The sequence below is a fragment of the Trachypithecus francoisi genome, unplaced genomic scaffold, assembly GCF_009764315.1.
Source record: "Trachypithecus francoisi isolate TF-2019V2 unplaced genomic scaffold, Tfra_2.0 Lachesis_group13, whole genome shotgun sequence".
In the NCBI taxonomy this organism is placed as follows: Eukaryota; Metazoa; Chordata; class Mammalia; order Primates; family Cercopithecidae; genus Trachypithecus; species Trachypithecus francoisi.
Window position 1 is genome coordinate 9,757,596 of NW_022681458.1, and position 26,012 is coordinate 9,783,607.

The window sequence follows — 26,012 nt, forward strand, 5'->3', positions numbered from 1 at the left end:
AACCTTATTGTGAACCGCGCATGAGAGGGATCTAGGCCGAACGTTCCTTATGAGAATCTAATGCCTGCTGATCTGAGGTGGAAAAGTTTCATCCTGAAACCACCCCACTCTTCTCGTGGAAAAAAAAATTGTCTTCCACGAAACCTGTCCCTGTTGTCAAAAAGGTTGTGGACTGCTGCCCTGGACTATTACTCTACAGAGTGTAGATAAAGTTTGAAAGCCAGTGAACTAGAGCTAAGATCCAAGCCATCAGTTGGGGAGAGCTGGTGAGCCCTTGTAAGGCTGAGATTCTAGGAGGCTATGACAGATTACAAACTCAAATGCCTTTAGGAACGAGTCAAGTAAACAAAGAAGGAGTAAGTGGGCTGGGAGCAGTGGGGATTGAAGCAAACTGGAAAGTACATGTCCTATTTAAAGGGAGCTTGTTACTAGGGGTGTAGGTCCAGGGTTACTAGGTCATTTTGTTTTTAAAACTGAAGCAAACTGGAAAATACATGTTCTATTTAAAGGGAACATCTTACTAGAGTGTAGGTCCAGGGTCACTAGGTCATTTTGTTTTTAAAAGTAGACTCTGGATTTTGACCAAAATCCTGCAAATTTTGTTAGGCAGGCAAAACAAAATACACCATTGTCAGATTTGGCCCATGCGCTAGATGGTAACAGTGTTAGTGCTGGATCACAGAACTTTGAAATGCAAATATCTTCTTTTAAATAATATATCCTATAAAAATGGGGCTTGTCTGTGCCTAATCAGGGCCTTAACTTGAATTCCAATGTGGATTCCTGTTGCTCACATTTCTCTTCTCTTGATCTCAGTGTTTTACAGGCACCTTCACATTTTGCTTGGAGTCAAGAACCAAACACTGACTTGACTTTACTAAACCAAACAGCATTTTAATTTTTATAAGAATCAGGGTTCTACTGTTCAACCAAATAATCTAGATTTTCTTAATACTCCACTATAGATATTTAAAATTTTCATCTGAAAAAAAGGCCAGGTATACTTTAATTTTGTTTTTCCAATAGAAATGAATTATATACATTTATTGTCTACTTGTACTCTTCCCTATGCTAACTCCCATTCACTGAATGCTTACTATATATTGAGGATTGTTAACAACATACTGGAAAAGATCCTAAGGAGACTCCAGTCTCACAAAGAAGACAGATAATTCAGTAATTAAAATAAGACATGAAACTATTATGATAGCTATAAACCTGGGTGCTAGTGGGAGCATTTCACTAAGACATAGTAACTAACCTGGGATGGAAGCTGGGGAGGGCAGAAGAGAGGAAAAGGATGCCTGGCTAACGTGCTACTTGATCTAACTTTGAAGCTGAATTTCCTTTTAGTTCAATGAAATCGATCTTCTTCGAACTTAGAAGCTAAATTAGTCCTTTGTTCTAACATTCTGAGATTTAATAAACAAGGTAGAGTTTATCATATTGATAATTTGCAGTTTAACAAACTTCAATCATCTTCTTTATCTTCAGCTTTTCTCCCTGAAGAGACTGAATCACTGAGTTCTCATAAACTTCAACTTCATTCCATCCCTTGAAGTTGCTCTCTCTAGACTTTTCTCTACTACCAGTAATTTTCTTTTTCTTTTCTTTTCTTTTTTTTGAGACAGAGTCTCATTCTGTCGTCCAGGCTGCAGTGTGGTGGCGCAATCTCAGCTCACTGCAACCTTCACCTCCCAGGCTCAAGCGATTCTCGTGCCTCAGCCTCCTGAGTACCTGGGAATATAGGCATGCACCACCATGCCCAGCTAATTTTTGTATTTTTAGTAGAGACAGCGTCTCACCATGTTGGCCAGGCTGGTCTCAAACTCCTGACCTCAAATGATCCACCCACTTTAGCCTCCCAAAATGATGGGATTACAGGCGTGAGCCACCAAGCCTGGCCTATTACCATTAATTTTACTGAGAGAAGATCAAGACTGCAAATTCTTCTAATGCAGTTACAGCATGGTATTCTACAAGGATAGGTTATTAAAAAGTGAAAAAAGGACATGAGATTAATTTTATGCTCATAACAGTGAACACTACAGTACAGAACTTTTATGTAGGGTTGGGTATGGTGGCTCACACCTGTAATCCCAGCACTTTGGGAGGCCAAGGTGGGTGGATTGCCTGAGATCAGGATTTCATGACCAACCTGGGCAACACGGTGAAATCCACTAAATACAAAAAATTCGCCAGGCGTGGCGGCGTGCACCTGTAGTCCCAGCTACGGGAGAGGCTGAGGCAGAATTGCTTGAACCCAGGAGGTAAAGGCTGCAGTGAGCCGAGACCATGCCACTGCACTCCAGGCTGGGTGACAGAGTGGGGCCAAAAAAACCCAAAAAACTTTTATGTAATAAATGTCTAAAGCAAAAATTGTTATAAATAAAGAGAAATAGAAGCACCAAAACTTGATTGGTCCACAAGACAAACAGATAAAGCAAAAAAGCCCCAACAAAAAAAACAAAGAAAAAAAGAAGGAAAAAAAAAGAAGAAAAAGAAAAGATAAACAGAGGCTGAAAGAGGAAGGAAGGAGAACACACTGAGATGACTTGTAGTAAATCTGGCAGAGAAGAGGCTAAACACAGAATTATCCTTCCCCAATTATTTTTTCTTATTATGTAATTTCATTTTTAGATTTTTAATTAAAAATTTGTTTTTCTTTTTTTGTATTGTTCCTTGCAGAGCAGGGCTACCCTACAGGTAGTGTGCCCAGAGCAGTCTCCTCCAATTCGTAACTAGTAACCCTAATACTGTAAAAACCAGCAAAAAACTGTGGTAGTGGTGAACAAACAAGTGAAGGGGTGCAGTCTAAAATCATACACTTTAAAAAGTGGCAGCTAAAAGAGAAAAAAAAGATTACACAGCAGTAAAATGTTATCCCTAAATCTTGTTTTAAATACTCACCACCAAAAGAAGTAATCTGAAAAGGCTACATAATGTATTCTTCAAACTATGAAAATCTGGAAAAGGCAAAACTAAAACTGTGGAGACAGTTCAATTAGGATGAGTAGTAAGTTCAGGAGATCTGCAGTACAGCATGATGACTACAGCTAATAATAATGTACTGTATATTTGAAAATTGCTTAAAGAGATCTTAAATTTTCTCATAACAAAAAATGGTAAGTATGAAAGGAGACAGATATGGTAATTAGCTTGATTTAACTATTTTACTATATATATATTAAAACATCATGTACACAGTATGTACAATTTCTATTTATCAACCATACCTTAAAAAATAAATAAAAATAAATTTTTTAAAAAGAAAAAGAATGAAAAAGGGGACATCACTACAGATTCCACAGACATTGAAAAAGTAAGAGGATATTATAAAAAACTTTCAGTAAATTCCTAACTTTATTTACTAAAACAAAATAAAATAAAACCATGGAGACAGTAAAAAGGTCAGGGGCTTAGGGGGAGGGTAAGGAGGGATAATTGGGTTAAGCATAGAGAATTTTTAGGGTAGTGAACCTATTTTATATGATACTGTTATGGTAGATATATGTCATTAAAGATCTATCAAAACCCATAAAATGTACAACATAAAGAGTGAACTCTAATGTAAACTAGGGACTTTAGTTAATAATAATGTGTTAATATTGGTTCATTGATTGTAAGCAAATATACCACACTAACACAAGATGCCAACAACAGGGGAAATTGGAGGGGCAAAGGGGACATATGGAAACTCTGCATTTCTTACTCAATTTTTCCTAAAAATTTTTAAAAGCCCAATTAAAAAAACTTAATTACTGATAAAATCCAGTCAATTAGGTGTCTAGACTTAGTACAGATAATCTAAGAATGAAAAAGCTGCAATAAAAGAAATGGGCACTAAATCCATTTAAATATGAAACTAAGACCATATAATTGTAAGAATTATGATTTCTGAGGACAATGTAAATATCACAAACTGTTGACAACATAAACACATAATATAAAAATATTGGAAGGTAGTGAAGAATGAGAAGGGAGAAACTATGGATATCCATATATGTAGCTTGTAAATGGGAGGGAATCAATACCATCTAGAATTGAAATGGTTTTTACCTAAAATATTTATAGAATATTTTATCTATAAACAGCTGCAAGGAAATATTTTTTAAATTAAAAAGAAAGAGAAAAGTAAACTATGCCTCAATATTCAAATTTTAACCAGAAAACTCTCAACCTCTTGGAAAATAAAAACCAACCAAACAAAAAACTCCATTAGACAAATAGGTTAAAAGAGAGGAACATTTGCCTCAAAAATTTAGAAGAGAACACCAAAGTTATAAAACAGCAAATAATAAAGATAAGATCAAAAATAAACAATTTACAAAAAAGAACAGAGTAAGTACATAAATAGAGAAATTACTGGCAAACCTAATAAAGAAAAAAGGATTAATCAAATTAGAAAGGAGATGTGGATTTTTTTTAAAGAAAGAGGCCATGAGGGAGATTATCTAAAATTATAAAAGGACTCTGAAAACTGTGGTATGATTAAAACACTCTCAGCAAGTAGAAAACCCAACAACATTAAAAACAAAAATTTATGACAGTCATCAAATAACGGCAGCTTCTTTTCCTGATCTCCTTCACTACAAATATACACACATTCCTAGTTGACTGAGGAAAGAATGACTGCAACAAATAAGGCTAACAGTGTTTTTCTTAGAAGACAATGGCTAATAATGTGGAAAAAATGCTTCCTTAATAATAGAACTACTATAAAAACCTTGCGACGTTATTCCTCACCTTTCAAATTAGCAAAAATAAAAAGGATTATATTCACATGGATAGGGTAAATCAAGAAAAAGAATCACATACTTGAACAATGAAGTATGTATATGCTCTTCTCCTCTTATCCTATTGAAAGGTCACGAATAATAACGTTAAGGCACATGTCAAATGAACTCCAAGTTTAAGGAACTAAAAGCACACCACTCTATCTTTTGAAACAGACTATGGTATTATAGTGGACAGTGAGAATTCTGGAGCCAGATGGCACAGTGTGCTCTGTATGCATTCATTAGGTAAATATTCAATTTATTTTATAAGTGATTTGGCTGCTAGAATTTATTTAAAATGTTTTCCTCAAAAATGATTCAATGTCAACTTGTTTAAAATTCATATAATACTAAGAAAATTAAAGGAAAAATAAATTGGCTGGGCACAGTGGTTCACATCTATAATCCCAGCACTTTGGAAGGTCGAGGTGGAACACTGCTCGAGTGCAGGAGTTCAAGACAAGCCTGAGAAACATAGTGAAACCCTTAGTGAGATCCTATCTCTATAAGAAGTTTAAACAATTAGTTGGGTGTGGTGACATATGCTTGTAGTCTCAGCTACTTGGGAGGCTGAGGCAAGAGTATTGCCTGAGCCCAGGAGGTTAAGGCTGCAGCAAGCCATGCTTGTGCCACTGCACTCAAGCTTGGGTGACAGAGTGAGACTCTGTCTTAAAAGAAAAAAAAACAAAAAACCAACCAACAGTCACTTTACTGATAGGCACTGTCACCACTGTCACTGTCACCAGGCTGGAGTGTAGTGGAGCAATCGCGGTTCACTGCAACCTCTGCCTCTCGGGTTCAAGTGATTCTCCTGCCTCGGTCTCCTGAGTATCTGGGATTACAGGCCTATGCCACTGCTCCTGGCTAATTTTTTTTTGTATTTTTAGTAGACGGGGTTTCACCATGTTGGCCAGGCTGGTCTTGAACTCTTGACCTCAGGTGATCCACCTGCCTTGGGCTCCCAAAGTGCTGGGATTACAGACGTGAGCCACTGTTCCCGGCCAACAGCCTGCACTTTTTTTTTTTTTCTTTCTTTCTTTGAGACCAAGTTTTGCTCTTGTTGTCCCAGCTGGAGTGCAATGATGTGATCTTTACTCACCACAACCTCCATCTCCTGGGTTCAAGCAATACTCCTGCCTCAGCCTCCCAAGTAGCTAGGATTACAGGCCTGTGCCACCACACCCGGTTAATTTTGTATTTTTAGTAGAGACAGGGTTTCTCCATGTTGGTCAGGCTGGTCTCGAACTCCCAACTTCAGGTGATCTACCTACCTCAGCCTCCCAAAGTGCTGGGATTATACACGTGAACCACCATGCCCGGCTTGTACTTTTTTTTTTTTTTTTGAGATGGAGTTTCACTCTCGTTGCCTAGGCTGGAGTGCAATGGCGCAATCTCAGCTCACTGCAACCTCCACCTCCTGGGTTCAACCAGCTCTCCTGCCTCATCCTCCCGAGCAGCTGGGATTACAGGCATGCACCACCACGCCCAGCTAATTTTTGTGTTTTTAGTAGAGACGGGGTTTCTCCATGTCGGTCAGGCTGGTCTTGAACTCCCAACCTCAGGTGATCTGCTCACTTCGGCCTCCCAAAGTGCTGGGATTACAGGCGTGAGCCACCACGCCCACCCAGGCCTGTACTCTTAAATGTACATGATCTCTACGAACTGCAGGCTCCAAATTTTCTCCAGGAATAATTTGCCTCAGACTCAATTTCCATTATGTCATATAGTTAGAGCAGACAGTTATTTTATTAGATTTAGTTTAAATAAATAAATCATGAAGACTTAAAAACATTTACCTGCATCCAGTATGCCCTGGGCCAGAATAGCACCAAACTTGGCCATGACATCATCATGTTTATCATTGATGACTTTGGAATACAGCTGTCTGAACTGATTTACCTGAAGGAGCAACAGAAAAAATTACAGTCTAAGTCTATTCATTTGTGGTACCATTTTAGAACAGGGAATAATATTGCTCCAATGATAATGAGACTTAGTTCTGAGTTTTGTAATACTCAAGAGAAGGATATGGAACAGACTTGAAGGCAGAGCAGTTCCGTGGTTGAAATCACGGGTGTTATGACCTTTCAGTGTGGGAGCACCAGCTCTGTCTTCAATCCTCATTCCACAGTGGATGTTTCAAAGTCAAAGGAATGTTGAATGCGATTTCATACATTACCACTGTTAGTCAGCAGGCCTAAAGAGTCCAGGCAAACACTAAGGCTTTCATTGCATTTTGAATTATAGCTATTCTGTTTACCACCAATCTTGCGGGTTTCCTAAAAAGCATAGTCCTTCAGTTCCACCTTAAAGTAAATTACCCTTCACCAAAGCTGTGTGAGGTATCTTTTGGATTAAGTATATTCACATAAAGATTTCCATTATCTACTCACATTAATTTTCTGCGGACATGTCAGAATCTGTACTCGTACCAAAAGGAGCATATCAGAATGGCAAATGTGCTGACTCACTTAGGGTGGGATTACTGGTAATTCTTTATCCTTTCTGCATTTTCTAAAATTAATATGCATTATTTTTATGATTAGAAAATATATTTATAAAATATATTTTGTATGAATAAAGAGAATGATTCTTTTAAATCTGTTTGGGTGACAATAAGTAAACTATTTTATGCTTCTTCTATGTCTTACACTTCTCTGTTTTCCCAACAGTGCTTTTCAAATGGTAGGCACCCAGGAAGAAGTCGGCTTGTTCAAGAAGCACATAATCATGGAGCTCCCCAAATCTGCCAAAAGCAGAAAATATCAAATTTGAGTTTCCTAATATAATGACTTTATCTGCATTACATATTCTTTCAGAATCTTTTCCCCCTTTTCATCTGTCTTGGTCCGGGAGGCCACAATGTGATATAGTGGCAGAATAATAGAATCACACAACCCTGGCTTATAAGCTGTTCTTATAAGCGGTTTGGGTAAGTTACTACCTTTTATGAACCTCAGTATCTTCATCTCTACAGGGATGTTAGCACCTACCTTACATGGCTATTAGAGGATTATATGAGGTAACATATATGTAGTGTAATGTATAAAGGGCATCTCATAGTTCAATAAGCATGACTGTTTCACCATATAGGAGAAGAATCCTACCAATCCCTCCTATTATTCGGCAAATCTAAATGCTACAAAGAAATAATATTCCTTGAACATGGTTCTCATTTTTTATTCACAGGCAGCAACAGAATATTAGTGGGGAAATAATGAACTAACTCTGCCACTACCCAGCACACAACCACTTAAGCCACTTACTTCTCTAGGATTTCTTTAACTATAAAACCAAGCATGATTAAATCATCACTAAATTCTCCTCTGCTTTAAAAAATTCTCATGTGGCCGGGTGCAGTGGGTCACAACTGTAATCCTAGCACTTTGCAGGAGGCCGAGCAAGGTGAATTACCTGAGGTCAGGAGTTTGAGACCAGCCTGCCCAATATGGCAAAGCCCTGTCTCTACTAAAAATACAAAAAATGAGCTGGGCATGGTGGCGGGTGCCTGTAATCCCAGCTACTCGGGAGGCTGAGGCAGGAGAATCGCTTGAACCCGGGAGGCAAAGGTTGCAGTGAACTGAGATCATGCCACTGCACTCCAGCCTGGGCGACAAGAGCAAACTCCATCTCAAAAAAAAAAAAAAAAAAATTCTCATGTTTGATGCTTTTATTCTGGTTCCACAAGTCAAATTTCTTTGATTCTAAACTTCTTTTAGATGAACACTTACATTACCTTATATAAGATGGAAATTTTATGTGCTAAAGGCTGAAGAAATATTTCATGAAATTATAAAAAGAAACATAGAACAAAGCACTGAATGTACATTATAGGGAAGAATTTAAATATAAAATTACACCCAAAATAATGGAAAAGCGTTCAGTAAAACCGAAAAATGGATTAAAAAAATCAGTGCAAACATATAATAGGCTTATCTAACTAATATTAAGTAGAATGCTTTAAAAAGCTAGTTTTTATCATTTTAAATTTTTTCTCACATTTTATTGCTTATGTATCAGTAACTTAATTTTCATTATTGTAATTCTTGGTAAAGAATTCCCTCTATTCACATCTAGTTACAGATATGAAGACTAAAGACAAGCAAAACAATTGGTTTGCTTGCTATCACAAGCAATTAATGGTACTCAGGGTGAGGATTAAGATTTTCCAACTCAATTTCATTGTTATGAATAGTATGGTTTCCCCCCACCAAAAAAACCAAAAAGTAGAATTTGCAGGAGAAAAATCGTATGTTTCCCATTTTATTTCACGACAATCTCACAAAAAAAGACAATTAAAATTTTATACAACTCTGTGATCCATGCATTGTACTATGTATGAGTATTTAAAATCTACCTTCTGAAAAAGCATGCATTTTTAACATTTGCCAAGTTTTTACTTGTATACTGCTGGGAAAAAGCCCACTCTGAGATATCAGGGAGAAAGCAATAATGTTCCTTGGAGTTGTTTCTGTTGGTACTTATCATCTGAATGTGACTCCTCCTTTCTATTTTTCTATCTTCCTGGTTATGGATATGTAGCTGTACATCAAGGATCAGTTTTGGAGGTGTTTTTTCTTTTTCTTTTTTGAGATGGAGTCTGGCTCTGTTGCCCAGGCTAGAGTGCAGTGGCACAATCTCGGCTCACTGCAAGCTCTGCCTCCTGGGTTCACGCCATTCTCCTGACTCAGCCTCCTGAGTAACTGGGACTACAGGCGCCCGCCATCACGCCAGGCTACTTTTTCTATTTTTAGTAGAGATGGGGTTTCACCATGTTAGCCAGGATGATCTTGATCTCCTGACCTTGTGATCCGCCCACCTCAGCCTCCCAAAGTGCTGGGATTACAGGCGTGAGCCACCGCGCCCGGCCTGGAGGTGTTTTTTCTGTCTGTGAAATTATATTTGCGCTTATGACTTCAACTATATGTCTGTAATTCCTTCTATGAAATTCTTGAGGTGAGATGTATTTTGGAATTCAGAATTTAGAAGGCTAACATGATGCATATCCACATATACAATACGCCCAGTGTAGTATTGCTCCATATATTATTATATCCCATAATAAATTATTTCTTTTTTTTTTTTTTTTTTTTTTTTTTTTTTGAGATGGAGTCTCGCTCTGTCGCCCGGACTGGAGTGCAGTGGCCAGATCTCAGCTCACTGCAAGCTCTGCCTCCTGGGTTTACACCATTCTCCTGCCTCAGCCTCCCGAGTAGCTGGGATTACAGGCGCCAGCCACCTCGCCCGGCTAGTTTTTTTGTATTTTTAGTAGAGACGGGGTTTCAGCGTATTAGCCAGGATGGTCTCGATCTCCTGACCTCGTGATCCGCCCGTCTCGGCCTCCCAAAGTGCTGGGATTACAGGCTTGAGCCACCGCGCCCGGCCAATAAATTATTTCTGAAGTAGCACAATATATGAATATTTATACTAAGTAGGATAAATGATAATGAATTAATAATTGCATCCAAATGAGTCTTTAAAAACAAACCAACCTCTTTGAATTTTCAGAGCTTTTTGGATTTTTTCAGAGCTTTTTGAATTTTCAGAGCAATGGTAGATAAAGGGCTATAAACACACACACACACACACACACACACGTTTTTTTTCCCCTTAAGACAGTCTCACTGTATCACCCAGGCTGGAGTGCAGTGGTGTGATTTTGGCTCACTGCAACCTCTGCCTCCCAAGTTCAAGTGATTCTCCTGCCTCAGCCTCCCAAGTAGTTGAGACTACAGGCACCCGCCACCATGCCCAGCTAATTTTTTTTTGTATTTTTAGTAGAGACGGGGTTTCACTACATTGTCCAGGCTGGTCTTGAACTCCTGACCTCGTGATCCGCCCGCCTTGGCCTCCCAAAGTGCTGGGATTACAGGCGTGAGCCACTGCGCCTGGCCTATATATTTTTTTTATGGCTAGTTCCCAAATCTCCGTATTTAGCTTCTAATTTTTTTCCTATGCTCCCACGTTGTTTCCAACTGACATGCTGTCATGTCAAACTGAATATGCCTGAAATGAATATTATCTTTATTCTTCCTTCAAAATATTCTTGTTGATGCTCTCATGACTTTCCCATTATCAGGATTCCAAATGAGTTTTCAGCTCCCTCCTCAATCTTATCAGCATTAATTTGCTTATGGTAGTTTTTATTGCCTTTTTCTTTTTTATTACCACTGACACTGTAGGAGTTCAAGTCCCTATCTTAAAACGACAGTGTGGTAATAGAGATAGACTACTACTTACAAATGTGCTATGCTATAAAATCATACATACTGTGATTTATTTTAGAACTGCAGGAGCTTTAATTCCACTTCCAAAGAGGGTACTTGTCAATGATAGGAGAAGCTTTCCTATACCAGGCCTTAGGCCAAATAATATTGGTAATAGGAACATCAGATTCTATACTTACAGTGTAATATTTTGATGTGAGTTTATATATGATACTTAATATGTACATGTTCAAGTAACTGTTAGTGGTGATTTTTTGTTTGTTTGTTTGTTTAGAGATAGGATCTTGGGATGTTGTTCAGGCTGGCCTTGAACTCCCAGGCTCAAGCAATTCTCCTGCCTCAGCCACTGTGCTCATCTTAATGGTGGATTTCATTTAACAAGAATAACAAAAGATAGATAATTTAATAAAGAGGAGAGTTGGGTTCTTAGAGCAAAATAGCTCCAAGGACCTAAAAAAGAACATTACCCTTGTTAAATGTGAACCTTTGATCTAGGGATGTGTGCATGTTCCTGGGTTTATGTTTGTGAGTATGAGCTAGCGAGAAACTGAGAGAAACAAAGCAAAGATGTACTGGAGATACTTCAACTAAGAGGGCAATGTGTGGAGCTAAGTGTTAGGGATGTGACATATATGAATGGTTATATAAGACATTTCCTTTGGAAATTTCCACTGTGAATTTCACAAAATATCTGAGAAATTTCTCTTTTGAATTCCTTTGAGGGGTTTATAATTATTGATGAAATTCACATTTGATCTTTATTTTTGAGCCATTTCCACTTTATTTCATGGACTGGTTTTGCAACCTTGCAATTAAGACCCTGTAGCCTTGAGAATCTACTCCTCTTCAGAGTTTCTCAACAGATTTTTCTTTTCGGCAACATGCTGTATACCATCCCCAAAATGTCAATTTTGTCTTGTTGGCAATTATCAGATAAAGGAAAGATGATATAAACTGTAGTCTACGAAATTCTTTATCACTTGCTTAATAACAGAAAACACTGAAATTAACTTTAAGAATTCTTTTTTTTTTTTTTTTTTTGAGACAGAGTCTCGCTCTGTCGCCCAGGCTGGAGTGCAGTGGCCGGATCTCAGCTCACTGCAAGCTCCACCTCGCAGGTTCATGCCATTCTCCTGCCTCAGCCTCCCGAGTAGCTGGGACTACAGGCGCCCGCCACCTCGCCCAGCTAGTTTTCCATATTTTTTAGTAGAGACGGGGTTTCACCGTGTTAGCCAGGATGGTTTCGATTCCCTGACTTCGTGATCCGCCCGTCTCGGCCTCCCAAAGTGCTGGGATTACAGGCTTGAGCCACTGTGCCCGGCCAACTTTAAGAATTCTTAAGCTGAGTAACAACTTCGCTCTAAAGAGTAGTGTTTCCTGAAAGAATTTTTGAGTTTCACAGTGTCAATTTTGCTTTTTTAGTCAGTGGCATATACATTTACATTTATCTACTCAGTTATATTAATGGCAGAGGCTACTAGTTGTGACTTCACTTTGACATTTTAATCAGTGTCTAAGATTCTGGTACAACCTGAAGATGGGAGTGTGCCCCGTGTATCTGCACCAGGTAAGACTTGGTTCAACAACAGTTCCTGGAATGATTATCCAACTCCTAAAGGACTCTGCTGCTTTTGGAACAGAGATTATAATTGTAAAATCAATGAAATCCTACAGCAGAGGATGGGAAGACAGAACATTTGTCTTGCTGACAGTACAAGTAACATGAAAGCAACACGTGGAGTCAAAGTGAATAAATGTTTATGTATTACTGTTAGAGGAGGTGCAGTCCATGACCAAAATTTGTTTCTTTAATGACAGTACTCAGTGGATAACTCCAAAAGTTCAGTTGAAGATCAAAAGCAAAAATAAAAGATGTAAAAGCTACTCACATGATAGCTGCTATATTTAAAAACAAAAAGAAATGTGGTGTTTGGAAAGATGTTTATGTTCTAGAAGATGTAGTATATTAAGTAATACGTTATAAAAACAGGACGAGAAGTCAGATTCTATCTTTGTAATAATACAATTTTTGAAAGTCCTGAAAATGATTTTGAGACAGAAAGAGAAACACTAAATAAATGAAGCAAAGATGACAGCAACTGTTTAGAACTTGAAATTTATTAAACAAAGCTCAATAAAATTAGAATGAATAATCAATGAGTTCTGGAAATTTTTCTTTTCTCTACCTCCTCAAATCTACTTTGCTGAAAATGAGGGTGGTATTCTATATTTGTTCGATTAGGCATAAGACAGAATGCCAACGGTTTTTTCTGTTATCAATTTTTTGACTACTTCCCATTATATGAGCAGAATTAATTAATAAATGGATACTAAAGTCCATAGCTTTAAGAATTAGAAGATCTGAAAATGTTGTGTAAGTTATACATGTCTATTTAGTATATCAAGCATGCTAATTTAATACATGTATTAAAAATAAGATACATGCATTTTCTGTTTCTTAGTAGAATGAGAAGTTTTGGCTGAAGTGACAAGATACATGAGGTATCAAACACTAACAACTTGAGGACTGAGAGATTGTCATGAGAGAATTTTATTTTTTGAGACAGGGTCTTGCTCTGTCACCCAGGAAGGAGTGCAGTGGCACAACTATGGCTCACTGCAGCCTCAGCTTCCTGGGCTTAAGTAATCCTCCCAACTCAGCTCCCAAATAGCTGGGACTGCAGACGCATGCCACCATACCTAGCTAATTCTTTGTCAATTCTTTGTAGCGATGAGGCCTCCCCCTATGTTGCCCAGGTTAGCCTTGAACTCCTGGGCTCAAGTGATCCTCCCACCTCAGCCTCCCAAAGTACTGGGATTATAGGAATGAACCACCGTGCTTGGCTCATCAGAGAATTTCAAAAGAGGTGTCTCAAAACTATTATGGAGTCACCCACAAGGTGGGTGTGGATTGTGGAGGATATGTGAAGGGGGATCTCTTTGGGGCAAGCTGGGTTGTGAGTCTTTCCCCCTCACTCCAAGTTTACAGAAAAGGGCTTCAGAGGGTCCACCTGGAGTGCACAATATGATCAGGGGCTCCTGTGCACCAAGGCATTAGCTATTAGCTGAGGTACTAGCACTGACAGCCTATTATATTCCTATCCAGAAGGGCAAAATGTGTAAGAGTGTTTCTGTGCAGCAGATGTGGGTGAAGTGGAAAAGAAAGCTGTCTTGGAGCCATTTGGAACTCCACCCAAAAAGATCGCCTAGGAGGGCAATGACATTCCAAAAGAGAATGTGGATGTACTCATTTCTAAACTAAGATTGTATGTATGATACAAAGTGACTGCAGGCTTTTTTAAAAATTACCTTAGAAGGATAGATCAAAAAAGTCATGGACTGCCTAAGTTTGCATCCTGTATTATCAGAGGAAAAAGTTATCCCACTGAATACTTTTTTTTTTTTGAGACGGAGTCTCGGTCTGTCGCCCAGTGGCCAGATCTCGGCTCACTGCAAGCTCCGCCTCCTGGGTTTACACCATTCTCCTGCCTCAGCCTCCCGAGTAGCTGGGACTACAGGCGCCCACCACCTCGCCCGGCTAATTTTTTTGTATTTTTTAGTAGAGACGGGGTTTCACCATGTTAGCCAGGATGGTCTCGATCTCCTGACCTCGTGATCCGCCTGTCTTGGCCTCCCAAAGTGCTGGGATTATAGGCTTGAGCCACTGTGCTCGGTCTGAATACATTTTAAAAGGATAGTGAAAGGCAAAAAAAGAGTTCATTTTATGATTTTAACACCCCAAGAATTCTAATTTTTCAAGCATGGTTATAAACTTAAATTAACAAAGGGACCATTAAGTCTGTAGAAAACACATTTAAAGAGCATAACATATTTAAAGTTTTCCCATTCTCTTATACTCTAAAATGCTCTCTTTACTTTTACTTTCTGTGTTCACCATACTGAAGTAAAAAATGTCCTCAAAAGACGATAAGTTACTAAAGAAAAGGCCAAACCATCTCTCTTCCAGGGAATTTCTTTGCTCACCTTTGGACAAGTGATTTCAGTCTGCTGGATCATGATGAGAGCTGAAGCTATGAGTGCCCCTTGCCTCACGTAGTTCACGGGGTCGTTTGTCATTGGTTCTAGCAAATTAATGGCTTCCTGAAAGAATTTTAAAAAACAAACACAACTTTTAAATAAAGTTGATATGGGTGAATTTTCAATTTATAGTCATATGCCATATAACAACATTCTGGGCAATGACACACTGCATATATGATGGTAGTCCCATTATAATGGAGTTGAAAAATTCCTATTGCCTAAGTGACTTATTGATGATACTGGCCCTGTGCAGGCCTAGTGTAATGTGTGTGTGTGTCTTAGTTTTTTACAAAAAAGTTTAAAAAATAAAAACAAATAAATCATTTTGAAAACAGAAAAAACCTTCCAGAAAATAAAGAAAACATATTTTTGTACAGTGGTACAATATTTTTTTGTTTGTTTTTTTGAGATGGAGCTTCACTCTTGTCACCCAGACTGGAGTGCAATGGCGCGATCTTGGCTCATTGCAACCCCTGCCTTCTGGGTTTAAGGAATTCTCTTGACTCAGCTTCCAGAGTAGCTGGGATTACAGGTGCACGCCACCACCCCGGTTAATTTTTGTATTTTTAGTAGAGATGGGTTTCACCACGTTGGTCAGGCTGGTCTCGACTTCCTGACCTCAGGTGATCTACCCACCTTGGCCTCCCAAAGTGCTGGGATTATAGGCGTGAGCCACTGTGTCCACCCAGGTTTGTGTTTTAAACCAAGTGTTATTACAAGAGTCAAAAAATTTAAAATAATTAAAAATTTATAAAAAAAGATAAGGTAAGATCAATTATTGGAGAAAAAAATGTATACATTTAGTAGTCAAAGTATACAGTGTTTATAAAGTCTATTATAGTGACAATAGTGTCCTAGGCCCTCACATTCACTCAACACTTACTCACTGACTCACCCAGAGCAAGTTCCAGTCCTATAAGTTCCATTCAAAGTGCCCTATATAGTTGTATGATTTTTTATCTTTTATACTGTATTTTTACTGTACCTTTTGTATGTTTAGATACAGCAATACCACTGTGTTATAACTGCCTATTCAGTATAGTAACATGATGTACAGGTTTGTATTCTGGAAGCAACAGACCATACCTATCTATGTTTTTGAAAGTATACTCTATGATGTTTGTACAATCGCGAAATCACCATTTCTCAGAACATATCCTTGTTCTTAAATGATGCACGACTATATCTACTGTCACTCTAAGTCAATATTTTTATCCAATAGCGTAGTAAGAAGTTAATTAACAACTACGTGAATGGAATAGTTTAGAACTGGTTATGCTTTACTTAAATTTCAATATAACTGAGGGTAAGTAAAAAGGAAGTTTTAGAACCTGAGTGCTCTTGTCTTGAGGTAAGAGGTCATAAAAAATTAGGAGAAATGGGATTAACATTTGATAAGCACCTATTACTTTTCGATACAGTAGTAGGTATTTTATGTATTATCCTATATAACCCCCTTACTCCTGAAACAAACAAAAACCAGCACAAAACAATCTTTATAAACAAATAAACTGAGAGTTAGGAAGGTTAAATAACTTGTCCAAAGTCGAGTAAGTACTGATAGCAAACCCAGGCCAGTCTGAATCCAAAATTTGTATAATTCAACTTCCCGTCAGGCTGGGTGGGCGTGGTGGCTCATTCCTGTAATCCCAGCACTTTGGGAGGCCAAGGTGGGCAGATTAATTGAGGCCAGGAGTTTGAGACCAGCCTGGCCAACATGGTAAAACCCCTTCTCCACTAAAAATACAAAAATTAGCTGGGCGTGGTGGCATATGCCTGTAATCCCAGCACTTTGGGAGGCCAAGGAGAGCAGATAATCTGAGGTCAGGAGTTCGTGACTAGCCTGGCCAACATGGTGAAACCCTGTCTCTACTAAAAATACAAAAAAAAAAAAAAAAAAAAAAAAAAAAATTAGCTGGGCGTGGTGGCGGGTGCCTGTAGTCCCAGCTACTTGGGAGGCTGAGGCTGGAGAATCACTTGAACACAAGAGGCGGAGGTTGCGGTGAGCCAGGATAGCACCACTAGCCTGGGCAACAAGAGTGAAACTCTGTCTCAGAACAAACAAAAAAAGGAAATAAACCCTTTCTAATTATATTAGTGTAAGGTTGGTTGCGATGCCTTATGCCTGTAATCCCAACACTCTGAGATTGGCAAGGTGGGAGGATTGCTTGATCCCAAGAGTTCAAGACCAGCCTGGGCAACATAGTTGATCCTGTCTCTAACATAAAAAATAAAAAATAAAAATAGTAATAAAACAAATATTAGAGTAAAGTAACATCTCAGATGATTTTATAAGACCTAATTTTAAAAATTAAATCAAGACAAAAAAATTTAAACAAAAAACCTCACATTTTCCAAACAAAAGATTTTACTAGCTAGAATAGCAAAACAAATGACATCATAGACTAGAATTGATTTTATGGTTGCACTTCCTAAGACCACAGGTGACGAGATTTTCCAAAATATTTATCAGTATTTCCCCAATATCCTATTCTTCAGAATGTCAGTTCTATGAAAAAAGAAGTCCTTTATTAAATAAGTTTGAGAGTTCAGGCATACTGTATATATATCACCTCCTCTTGCAGATACAAAATATATGTATACACTGTATCAAAGGTTCTAGGAATGTACACATCATAACAAAGGTTCTAGGATGCCTTATCATAAACCACTCAACTATTGTTTATACCAGCATTTGTCCAATGTATTTCACCAAACACTCTTTTGCCCCATATAACTTCTATTCTCACTCTGCAGGACCTTTGGGAAGAGCCACTTTAAAACACAACGTTCCTGGCCGGGAACGGTGGCTCACACCTATAATCCCAGCACTCTGGGAGGCCGAGGAGGGCGGATCACGAGGTCAGGAATTCGAGACCAGCCTGACCAACATGGGGAAACTCTGTTTCTACTAAAAATACAAAAAATCAGCTGGACGTGGTGGCGGGCACCTGTAATCCCCGCTACTGGGGAGGCTGAGGCAGGAGAACCACTTGAACCCAGAAGGCGGAGGTTCCAGTGAGCCAAGATCGTGCCACTGCAGTCCAGCCTGGGCAACTGAGCGAGACTGTCTCAAACAAAACAAAACAAAACAAAACCCACAACGTTCCTTTAATCTGTCATGAGATTAGAGTTAAAACAAAAAAAGTACAAAACAACAAGAAAAACAAACAAAAAACACCACAACATCCCTTACAAGGTCCTTAGGTAGGTATAAATCTGGGAGGAAAAGAGTAATAGGCTTGTAAGATTATCAGATATTTCTTAATTTGGTAGGATGTTTCTCAAGTATCCTTCATTCTAAGACCAAAGAAAAGAATAAACCGAATCCTTGTTGGAAAGTGACTTCGGATTCCTCTACATGTAAGCTTACATATATATATTAAAAATGAGAGCTATTAACAGATAATACACACAGCAGATATGGGTATCCTTTCTCCCTACATTACTAAAAAATGTAATGACACTGTGCAGACGGAGTATGTTTTTCAAACATATTGTCAATATTCTTTATGAAGTAGTCATGATAAAAATATAACCAAATTTCCAACTTAGAAGGTAAAAGACAATAACTTGGCCTTTGAGGTATGTAATACAACCCCAATGGTATATTTTAGAATAAACAGATGTTTCAGTTTTTTAAGAAATAAAAAAAAAAACAACCAAAGCCCCAATCCACAGTTAGATAGGTACTGATACCTAGATCACATAAATTATCTAGAAATAAAGCAGACTTGTTTAGTATGAGTAATAAAAATTTTTTTCATTCAATTAACTTGTCAGATGCTGTGTTTCAAAGAACATTTGCTCCTAGATATCATATTAAGTTCAGAATAATCTGAAAAGAAAAGAGAATCTAATTTACATTTAACTTATGAGGCCTGACATAAATGTCAACTTAAGACTCGAGGGGGGAAACACTTAGTAAAACATACAACTATATTCTTCCTTTGTTTACAGAACAGTTGTGTTGTAGAAAAAAAAATAAGGCCAATTTCTTTTTTTTTTTTTTTTTTTTTGAGGCGGAGTCTCGCTCTGTCGCCCGGACTGGAGTGCAGTGGCCGGATCTCAGCTCACTGCAAGCTCCGCCTCCCGGGTTTACGCCATTCTCCTGCCTCAGCCTCCCGAGTAGCTGGGACTACAGGCGCCCGCCGCCTTGCCCGGCTAGTTTTTGTATTTTTAGTAGAGACGGGGTTTCACCGTGTTCGCCAGGATGGTCTCGATCTCCTGACCTCGTGATCCGCCCGTCTCAGCCTCCCAAAGTGCTGGGATTACAGGCTTGAGCCACCGCGCCCGGCCAATAAGGCCAATTTCTATAACTACATTTGATATACCCAATTACATCTCTAGTAAAATTGAAGATACATTCTCATGTAAGAAATTCTCCCCCAAAATAAATTAAAACATTTAAAAAAACCGGCCGGGCACGGTGGCTCATGCCTATAATCCCAGCACTTTGGGAAGCTGAGGCGGGTGGACAACCTGAGGTCAGAAGCTCGAGACCAGCCTGGCCAACATGGTGAAATTCCGCTTCTACTAAAAATATAAAAATTAGCCGGGTGTGGTGGCACATGCCTGTAATCCCACCTACTCAGGAAGCTGAGGCAGGAGAATCGTTTGAACCCGGGAGGCGGAGGTTGCAGTAAGCCGAGACTGCACCACTGAAGCCCAGCCTGGGAAACAGAGTAAAATTCTATCTCAAAATAAATACATAAATAAATAAACATAAAAATAAAAAACAAAACTCTGTAATGAGAGAGATGATGTCCAACTTGGTCACCATCATATCCTTTAATGATCTTGCCATCCATCATTCACGCAACAAACAAAGGTTTAATTTTAGGTTCCAGCAGTGAACATTATATTCTCAGTGATCTTACATTTCGGCAAAGACAAACAATAGGTGTAAAATATATCAGGTGGTTGTAAGCGCTATGAAGAAAAATAAAGCCCAGGCGACACAGCAAGACCTAGTCTCTCTTAAAAAAAAAAAAAAAAATTAGCCTGGCATGGTGCCATGCGTTTGCAGTCCCAGCTAATTGGGAAGCTTGATTAAGCCTGGGAGATTGAGGCTGCAGTGGGCTATAATAGCCCATTGTACTCCAGCCTGGGTGACAGTGACAGAGTGAGACACTGTCTCAAAAAAGAAAAAGAAAAAAAAAAGCAAAAGAAAACCAGGGTAAGCAGACAGAATAGGATGAAATACTGGAAAGGAGGGATGTCTCTTTATCACACAATTGTTGCTATGTGTAGTGAAAAATAGCTTTTTTTTTTTTTTTGAGACAGTCTCACTCTTGTTGCCCAGGCTGGAGTGGAGTGGCACGATCTCCACTCACTGTAACCTCTGCCTCCTGGGTTCAAGCGATTCTCCTGCCTCAGCCTCCTGAGTAGCTGGGATTACAGGCGCCTGCCACCATACTAATTTTTTGTATTTTTAGTAGAGACGGGGGTCTCGCCATGTTAGGCAGGCTGGTCTCGAACTCCTGACTTCAGGTGATCCGCCCGCCTCGGCCTCCCAAAAGTGCTGGGATTACAGGTGTGAGCCACCGTGCTCGGCTGGTTAATTCTTGTATTTTTAGTAGAGAAGAGGTTTCACCAAGTTAGCCAGGCTGGTCTCAAACTCCTGATCTCAGGTGATCCACCTGCCTCGGTCTCCCAAAATGCTGGGATTACAGGCGTAAGCCACCATGTCTGGCCTTTTTATTTGAGATAGAGTTTTAACCCTTGTCCCCCAGGCAGAAGTGCAAGGGCATGATCTTGGCTCACTGGAACCTTCCGGGTTCAAGCAATTCTCCTGCCTCAGCCTCCTGAGTAGCTGGGATTACAGGTGCGTGCCACCACGCCCAGCTAATTTTTGTATTTTTAGTAGAGTTGGGGTTTTGCCATGTTGCCCAGGCTGGTCTTGAACTCCTGACCTCAGGTGATCCAACCACCTGGGCCTCCCAAAGTGCTGTGATTATAGGCGTGAGCCACTGTGCCTGGCCAAAAGTAGCTATTTTTATTCCCAGCCTCAATAATGTTTTATGTGACCAGAAAAACTCATTTGTACACAACAGCAATACTCTTTTATTTACTTATTTATTTATTTTTTGAGATGCAGTCTTGCTCTGTCACCCAGGCTGGAGTGCAATGGCAGGATTCTGGCTCACTGCAACCTCTGCCTCCTGGGGTTCAAGCAATTCTCCTGCCTCAGCCTCATGAGTAGCTGGGGTTACAGGCGTGTGCCACCATGCCCAGCTAATTTTTTTTTTTTTTTTTTTTTGAAACGGAGTCTTGCTCTGTCACCCAGGCTGGAGTGCTGTGGCCGGATCTCAGCTCACTGCAAGCTCCACCTCGCAGGTTCACGCCATTCTCCTGCCTCAGCCTCCCGAGTAGCTGGGACTACAGGCGCCGCCACCTCGCCCGGCTAGTTTTTTGTAGTTTTTAGTAGAGACGGGGTTTCACCGTGTTAGCCAGGATGGTCTCAATCTCCTGACCTCGTGATCCGCCCGTCTCGGCCTCCCAAAGTGCTGGGATTACAGGCTTGAGCCACCGCGCCCGGCCTCTGGCTAATTTTTGTATTTTTAGTAGAGACGAGGTTTCACCGTGTTGGTCAGGCTAGTCACAAACTCCTGACCTCGTGATCTGCCCGCCCCAGCCTCCCAAAGTGCTGGGATTACAGGTGTGAGCCACAGTGCCCGGCCCACAACACCAATACTCTTTATTGGAAAAAAATTCAAGGAAATTAAAATTTTTAGATTCCTGGAATCAGTCCATAAACTTACAACTATGTTTTGTGTTGAGTTTGGACAACAGATGATAAAAAAGAGACTCCTTTCTCTCTGATGGAAAGGCACTGGGAGCATAGCCTTGCTCTCAGTTTTATACATACACACTTTGTTAAAAGGTGTTCACTTCTGGGAGGTGGTCAAGGTTTGTGCATATGTGCTATGAGAGGCAAAGTGTCATGATTATGTCATTGCTGTGAATTATGAATACGTGTTATTTATGCAAGAGCACATTTCTTTATGAATCTCATGATCAATTATGTTTTCAAATCATCACCTTGCCCCATTCAACTCTTTTTTTGGAACTTTTGAGGCCTTAACAAATACCAGGTTACCTATTAAGGTTAGATATGAGAAAACAGGTAAATAGCACATCGGTGATTTGCTTAAAACAGAAAAGTTATCAAATCAGCTGATTTTGGTGGCTTCGGATGAGAACCTTGTTTTCTAGAACACTAATTATACAAATTAAACATGTAAAATAATCATATAAAATAACCTGAGTTGTTATTTAACAACAACAACAAAAACTATTTTATTTTCTTTGTTTTTTCTTTTTTTTAAAGAAATCAATGGGCCAGGCACAGTGGCTCATGCCTGTAATCTCAGCACCGTGGGAGGCTGAGGCAGGAGGATCACTTGATCCCAGGAGTCTGAGATCAGCCTGGGCAACATAGTGAGACCCCTTCTCCATGAAAAAAAAAATTAGGTGAGTGTCTTGGCAGTGGGCAGTGTTCCTGCCACTGCATTTCAGCCCAAGCAACAGAGCAAGACTCAAAAGAAAAGTAAGAAAAAAAAAAAAAAAAGCCTGGTGCGGTGGCTCATGCCTATAATCCCAGCACTGTGGGAGGCCAAGTTAGGTGGATCACCTGATGTCAGGAGTTTGAGACCAGCCTGGCCAACATGGTGAGCTTGCGCCACTGCACTCCAGCCTGGATGACAAGAGTGAAACTCTGTTTCAAAACAAATAAACAAACAAAAACAAAAACAAAAAACAAAAAACCCAGAAATCAATGATTTCAAAAAGAAATCCAAAAGCATTGTTTCAGTTACAGCTATCCATGTAATGTGATGATTTATTCTTAAGCAGTTTTGGGCAATCCAGCATCACAGAATGAGGGAGTACTGGGAAGCTTTGTACAGCAAGTTCAGTCTTACAGATCATACTGCACTTGTATTTTTACAGCTGCTACATAAATTCTGCGGTGAGGGAAAACAGTCTGGCGCCAAGAAAGAACTGACCCCACTGGTTGTGGGCTTTACCTTGTTTCCTGTACCAGCACAGCAGATCCCCAAGGCCATTGCAGCTCCGTAGCGCACATGAGGGTTGTAACTCTCTGACAACAAAGAGACAACACTCGGGCATTGTTCAGGGGTCCTGATAAACAGAAAGCGAAGCCAGTGTTACAGGTAACATTTTAAGTTAAGACAGAAGAGTTTTAACCAAGTCGTTTCTGAAAAAGTTATAGGTAACAATGGGCATTTAAAACATAAATTGCAGAATTAAAAATCTTTCACAGAGCTGGGTGCGGTGGCTCAGGCCTGTAACCCTAGCACTTTGGGAGGCTGAGGTGGGTGGATCACAAGGTTAGGAGTTCCAGACCAGCCTGACCAACATGGTGAAACCCCATCTCTAGTAAAAATATAAAAATTAGCTGGGAGTGGTGATGCACACCTGTAATCCCAGCTACTTGGGAGGCTGAGGCAGGAGAATTGCTTGAACCCAAGAGGTGGAGGTTGCAGTGAGCCAAGATCATGCCACTGCACTCCAGCCTGGGTGACAGAGCAAAACTCAGTCTCAAAAAAAAAAAAAAAAAAAAAAATCTTTCACAGAGTTCTAATTACTGAATAGAAGAAATCTGATCTTCAATATTGAGAGAATATATGTATAGAAAGGGGACTCCTTTCTCAGTATAAGTGAGTACTCAATCATAGGTCTGGATTCCAGTTATTCTCTGGTACCTCCTCCATGGCAAGAACAGCCATGTGGGGGGTAGCACACTGCTTAATATCTATTTTCCTATTTCTTGGTCATTTTGCATTTTGTTCAGAAGACAAAAGTCATTTATAGAAACTCCTGGACATTTCCTAAGTTACATGAAAGATTTAAATCCCCCAGTATTACTTTAGTTGAATAATAAACTGATAAATAAGCCTTGATAATGAAGAAATTCTGACTTTTGCATTTTTGCTTTAGCAATTATTTCTGTATTGATAAGAAGAGAAATTATTTTTCATTCTCTCCATATTTGCAACAAGATAAAAAATAGGACAAACTTGACTAATGGTATACCAGACCCAATCTTTTAAAAGACGACTCTGGCTGGCACAATGGCTATCCTTGAGGAGCAGCAGGACTGGGGTAATAACTAGAAAAGAATGTAAGGAGAGCTTCTGGAAGGCTGGCAATGTTATGATCTTGAATTGGGTACTGGTTACACAGGTGTATGCAGCTGTGAAAATTCATCAAGCTGTAGGCTAATTATTTTGTGCATGTTTTTGAATGTATATTAAACTTTAATAAAAAGATATTTTTGCAGCCATGAAGAATGAAATCATGTTTTTTGCAGCAACATGGATGCAGATGGAGGCCATTATCCTAAGTGAATTAAGGCAGGAACAGAAAACCAAATACTGCATGTTCTCACCTATAAGTGAGAGCTAAACACTGGGTATTCACAGACACAAAGAAGGCAACAACAAACACTGGGAACTGGAGGGAGGAGGGAAGGGTGCTGGGTTGAAAAACTATTGGGTACTATGCTTAATATTTGGGTGACGGGATCAATTGTCCCACAAACTTCAGCATCACACTATATACCCATGTAACAAACCTGCACATGTACCCCCAGAATCTAAGATAAAAGTTGAAATTATAAAAAAAAAAGAAAAAAAAAGAAACTAGGCTCTTCCCTAGCCTTTGAAGCAGCATATACAGCTCTAGATTTTTCACCATCACCAAACATTTACTGAGACAAAACCAACACACGTAAGAGTGTGCATTAAAGGCGGGCGTGGTGACTCACGCCTGTAGTCCCAACACTTTGGGAGGCCCAGGTGGGCAGACCACTTGAGGTCAGGAGTTTAAGACCAGAGGGTCAACATGTGAAACTTCCTCTCTACTAAAAATACAAAAATTAGCCAGGCATGGTGGTGGGCACCTGTAATCTCAGCTACCTGGGAGGCTGAGGCAGGAGAATCCTTTGAACCTGGGAGGCAGAGGTTGCAGTGAGACAAGATTGCACCACTACACACCAGCCTGGGTGAGACAGCGAGACTCCATCTCAAGAAAAACAAAACAAAACAAAATATATATGATATATATTAGATATAAGATATGTATTATATATAAAATACATTATAATATATAATATATAATACATGAAATACATAATATATATCATTTATATATTATAATTACATAATATATAACTATATATTATATAATATATGTTATATAATATATTATATTATTATATAATACATAATACATAATATAAAATAATATATAATTATATATTATATAAATAAAAGTGGCAAAGCGGCATAAACTACCTAAGATATGAATGCCAAGGAGGAAAAAATGTCACAAAGAGGTAACAGTGGTCAGGAGACGAATTCACAAGAATGCAGACATAAAAAGTGAGTTTGAAAGTATTGGAAGAATTGGACAAATGATGAAGAGGAATATAGGCATCAGGGTAAGGAAAGTAAGTCAGCAAAGGTCTAGAGATTGGAATTCACCTGGCTTGTCTAATTTGAACAGTCAATTTTTCTGTAGCACATGTAATAAAAAATAAAAGTGGAAAGGCAATTAAGAGCAAAATGATACAGTGTCTTGAATGTCAGGTTTAGCAATTTGCATTTCATTTTGCAGATAAATGGAAAGATGATTTAGAAAGTTTAAGGAGATACCTGTGAATAAGACAGGTTAAAAGCACGAAGGTGGAAAAACCAGCAAGAAAACTATTTTAGTAATTCAAACCAATAAAATAAAATTCATACACTATTGGCCCAAGGGCCAAATCTGGCCCGTAGCAGATTTTGTTTGGCCTACATCCTTTACAAAAATTCAAAGTAAGTTGTCAACATTTAAGATGGGAATATTTCACATTAAAACCCGAATATCCAACTTCTCCAGAAAGGCTGTTTCAAGCCCTTCATAGTTCTTAGGGCCCAGGCACTGAGTTTGGAGGTCC

At 39.2% G+C, this 26,012-nt stretch overlaps 1 protein-coding gene across 1 annotated transcript in view; it reads right to left on the reverse strand.

Moving 5' to 3' along the window:
* The window catches only part of PSMD1 (proteasome 26S subunit, non-ATPase 1), a 123,949-nt gene that overhangs the window by 13,139 nt on the left and 84,798 nt on the right, over window positions 1-26,012 (reverse strand). Inside the window, exons 17-19 of the mRNA XM_033229877.1 lie at window positions 23,077-23,191; window positions 14,990-15,106; window positions 6,575-6,677 (exon numbers count right to left, since the gene is read on the reverse strand). Of these exons, the coding sequence (XP_033085768.1) occupies window positions 6,575-6,677; window positions 14,990-15,106; window positions 23,077-23,191 (335 nt within the window). The remainder of the gene's footprint in view (window positions 1-6,574; window positions 6,678-14,989; window positions 15,107-23,076; window positions 23,192-26,012) is intronic.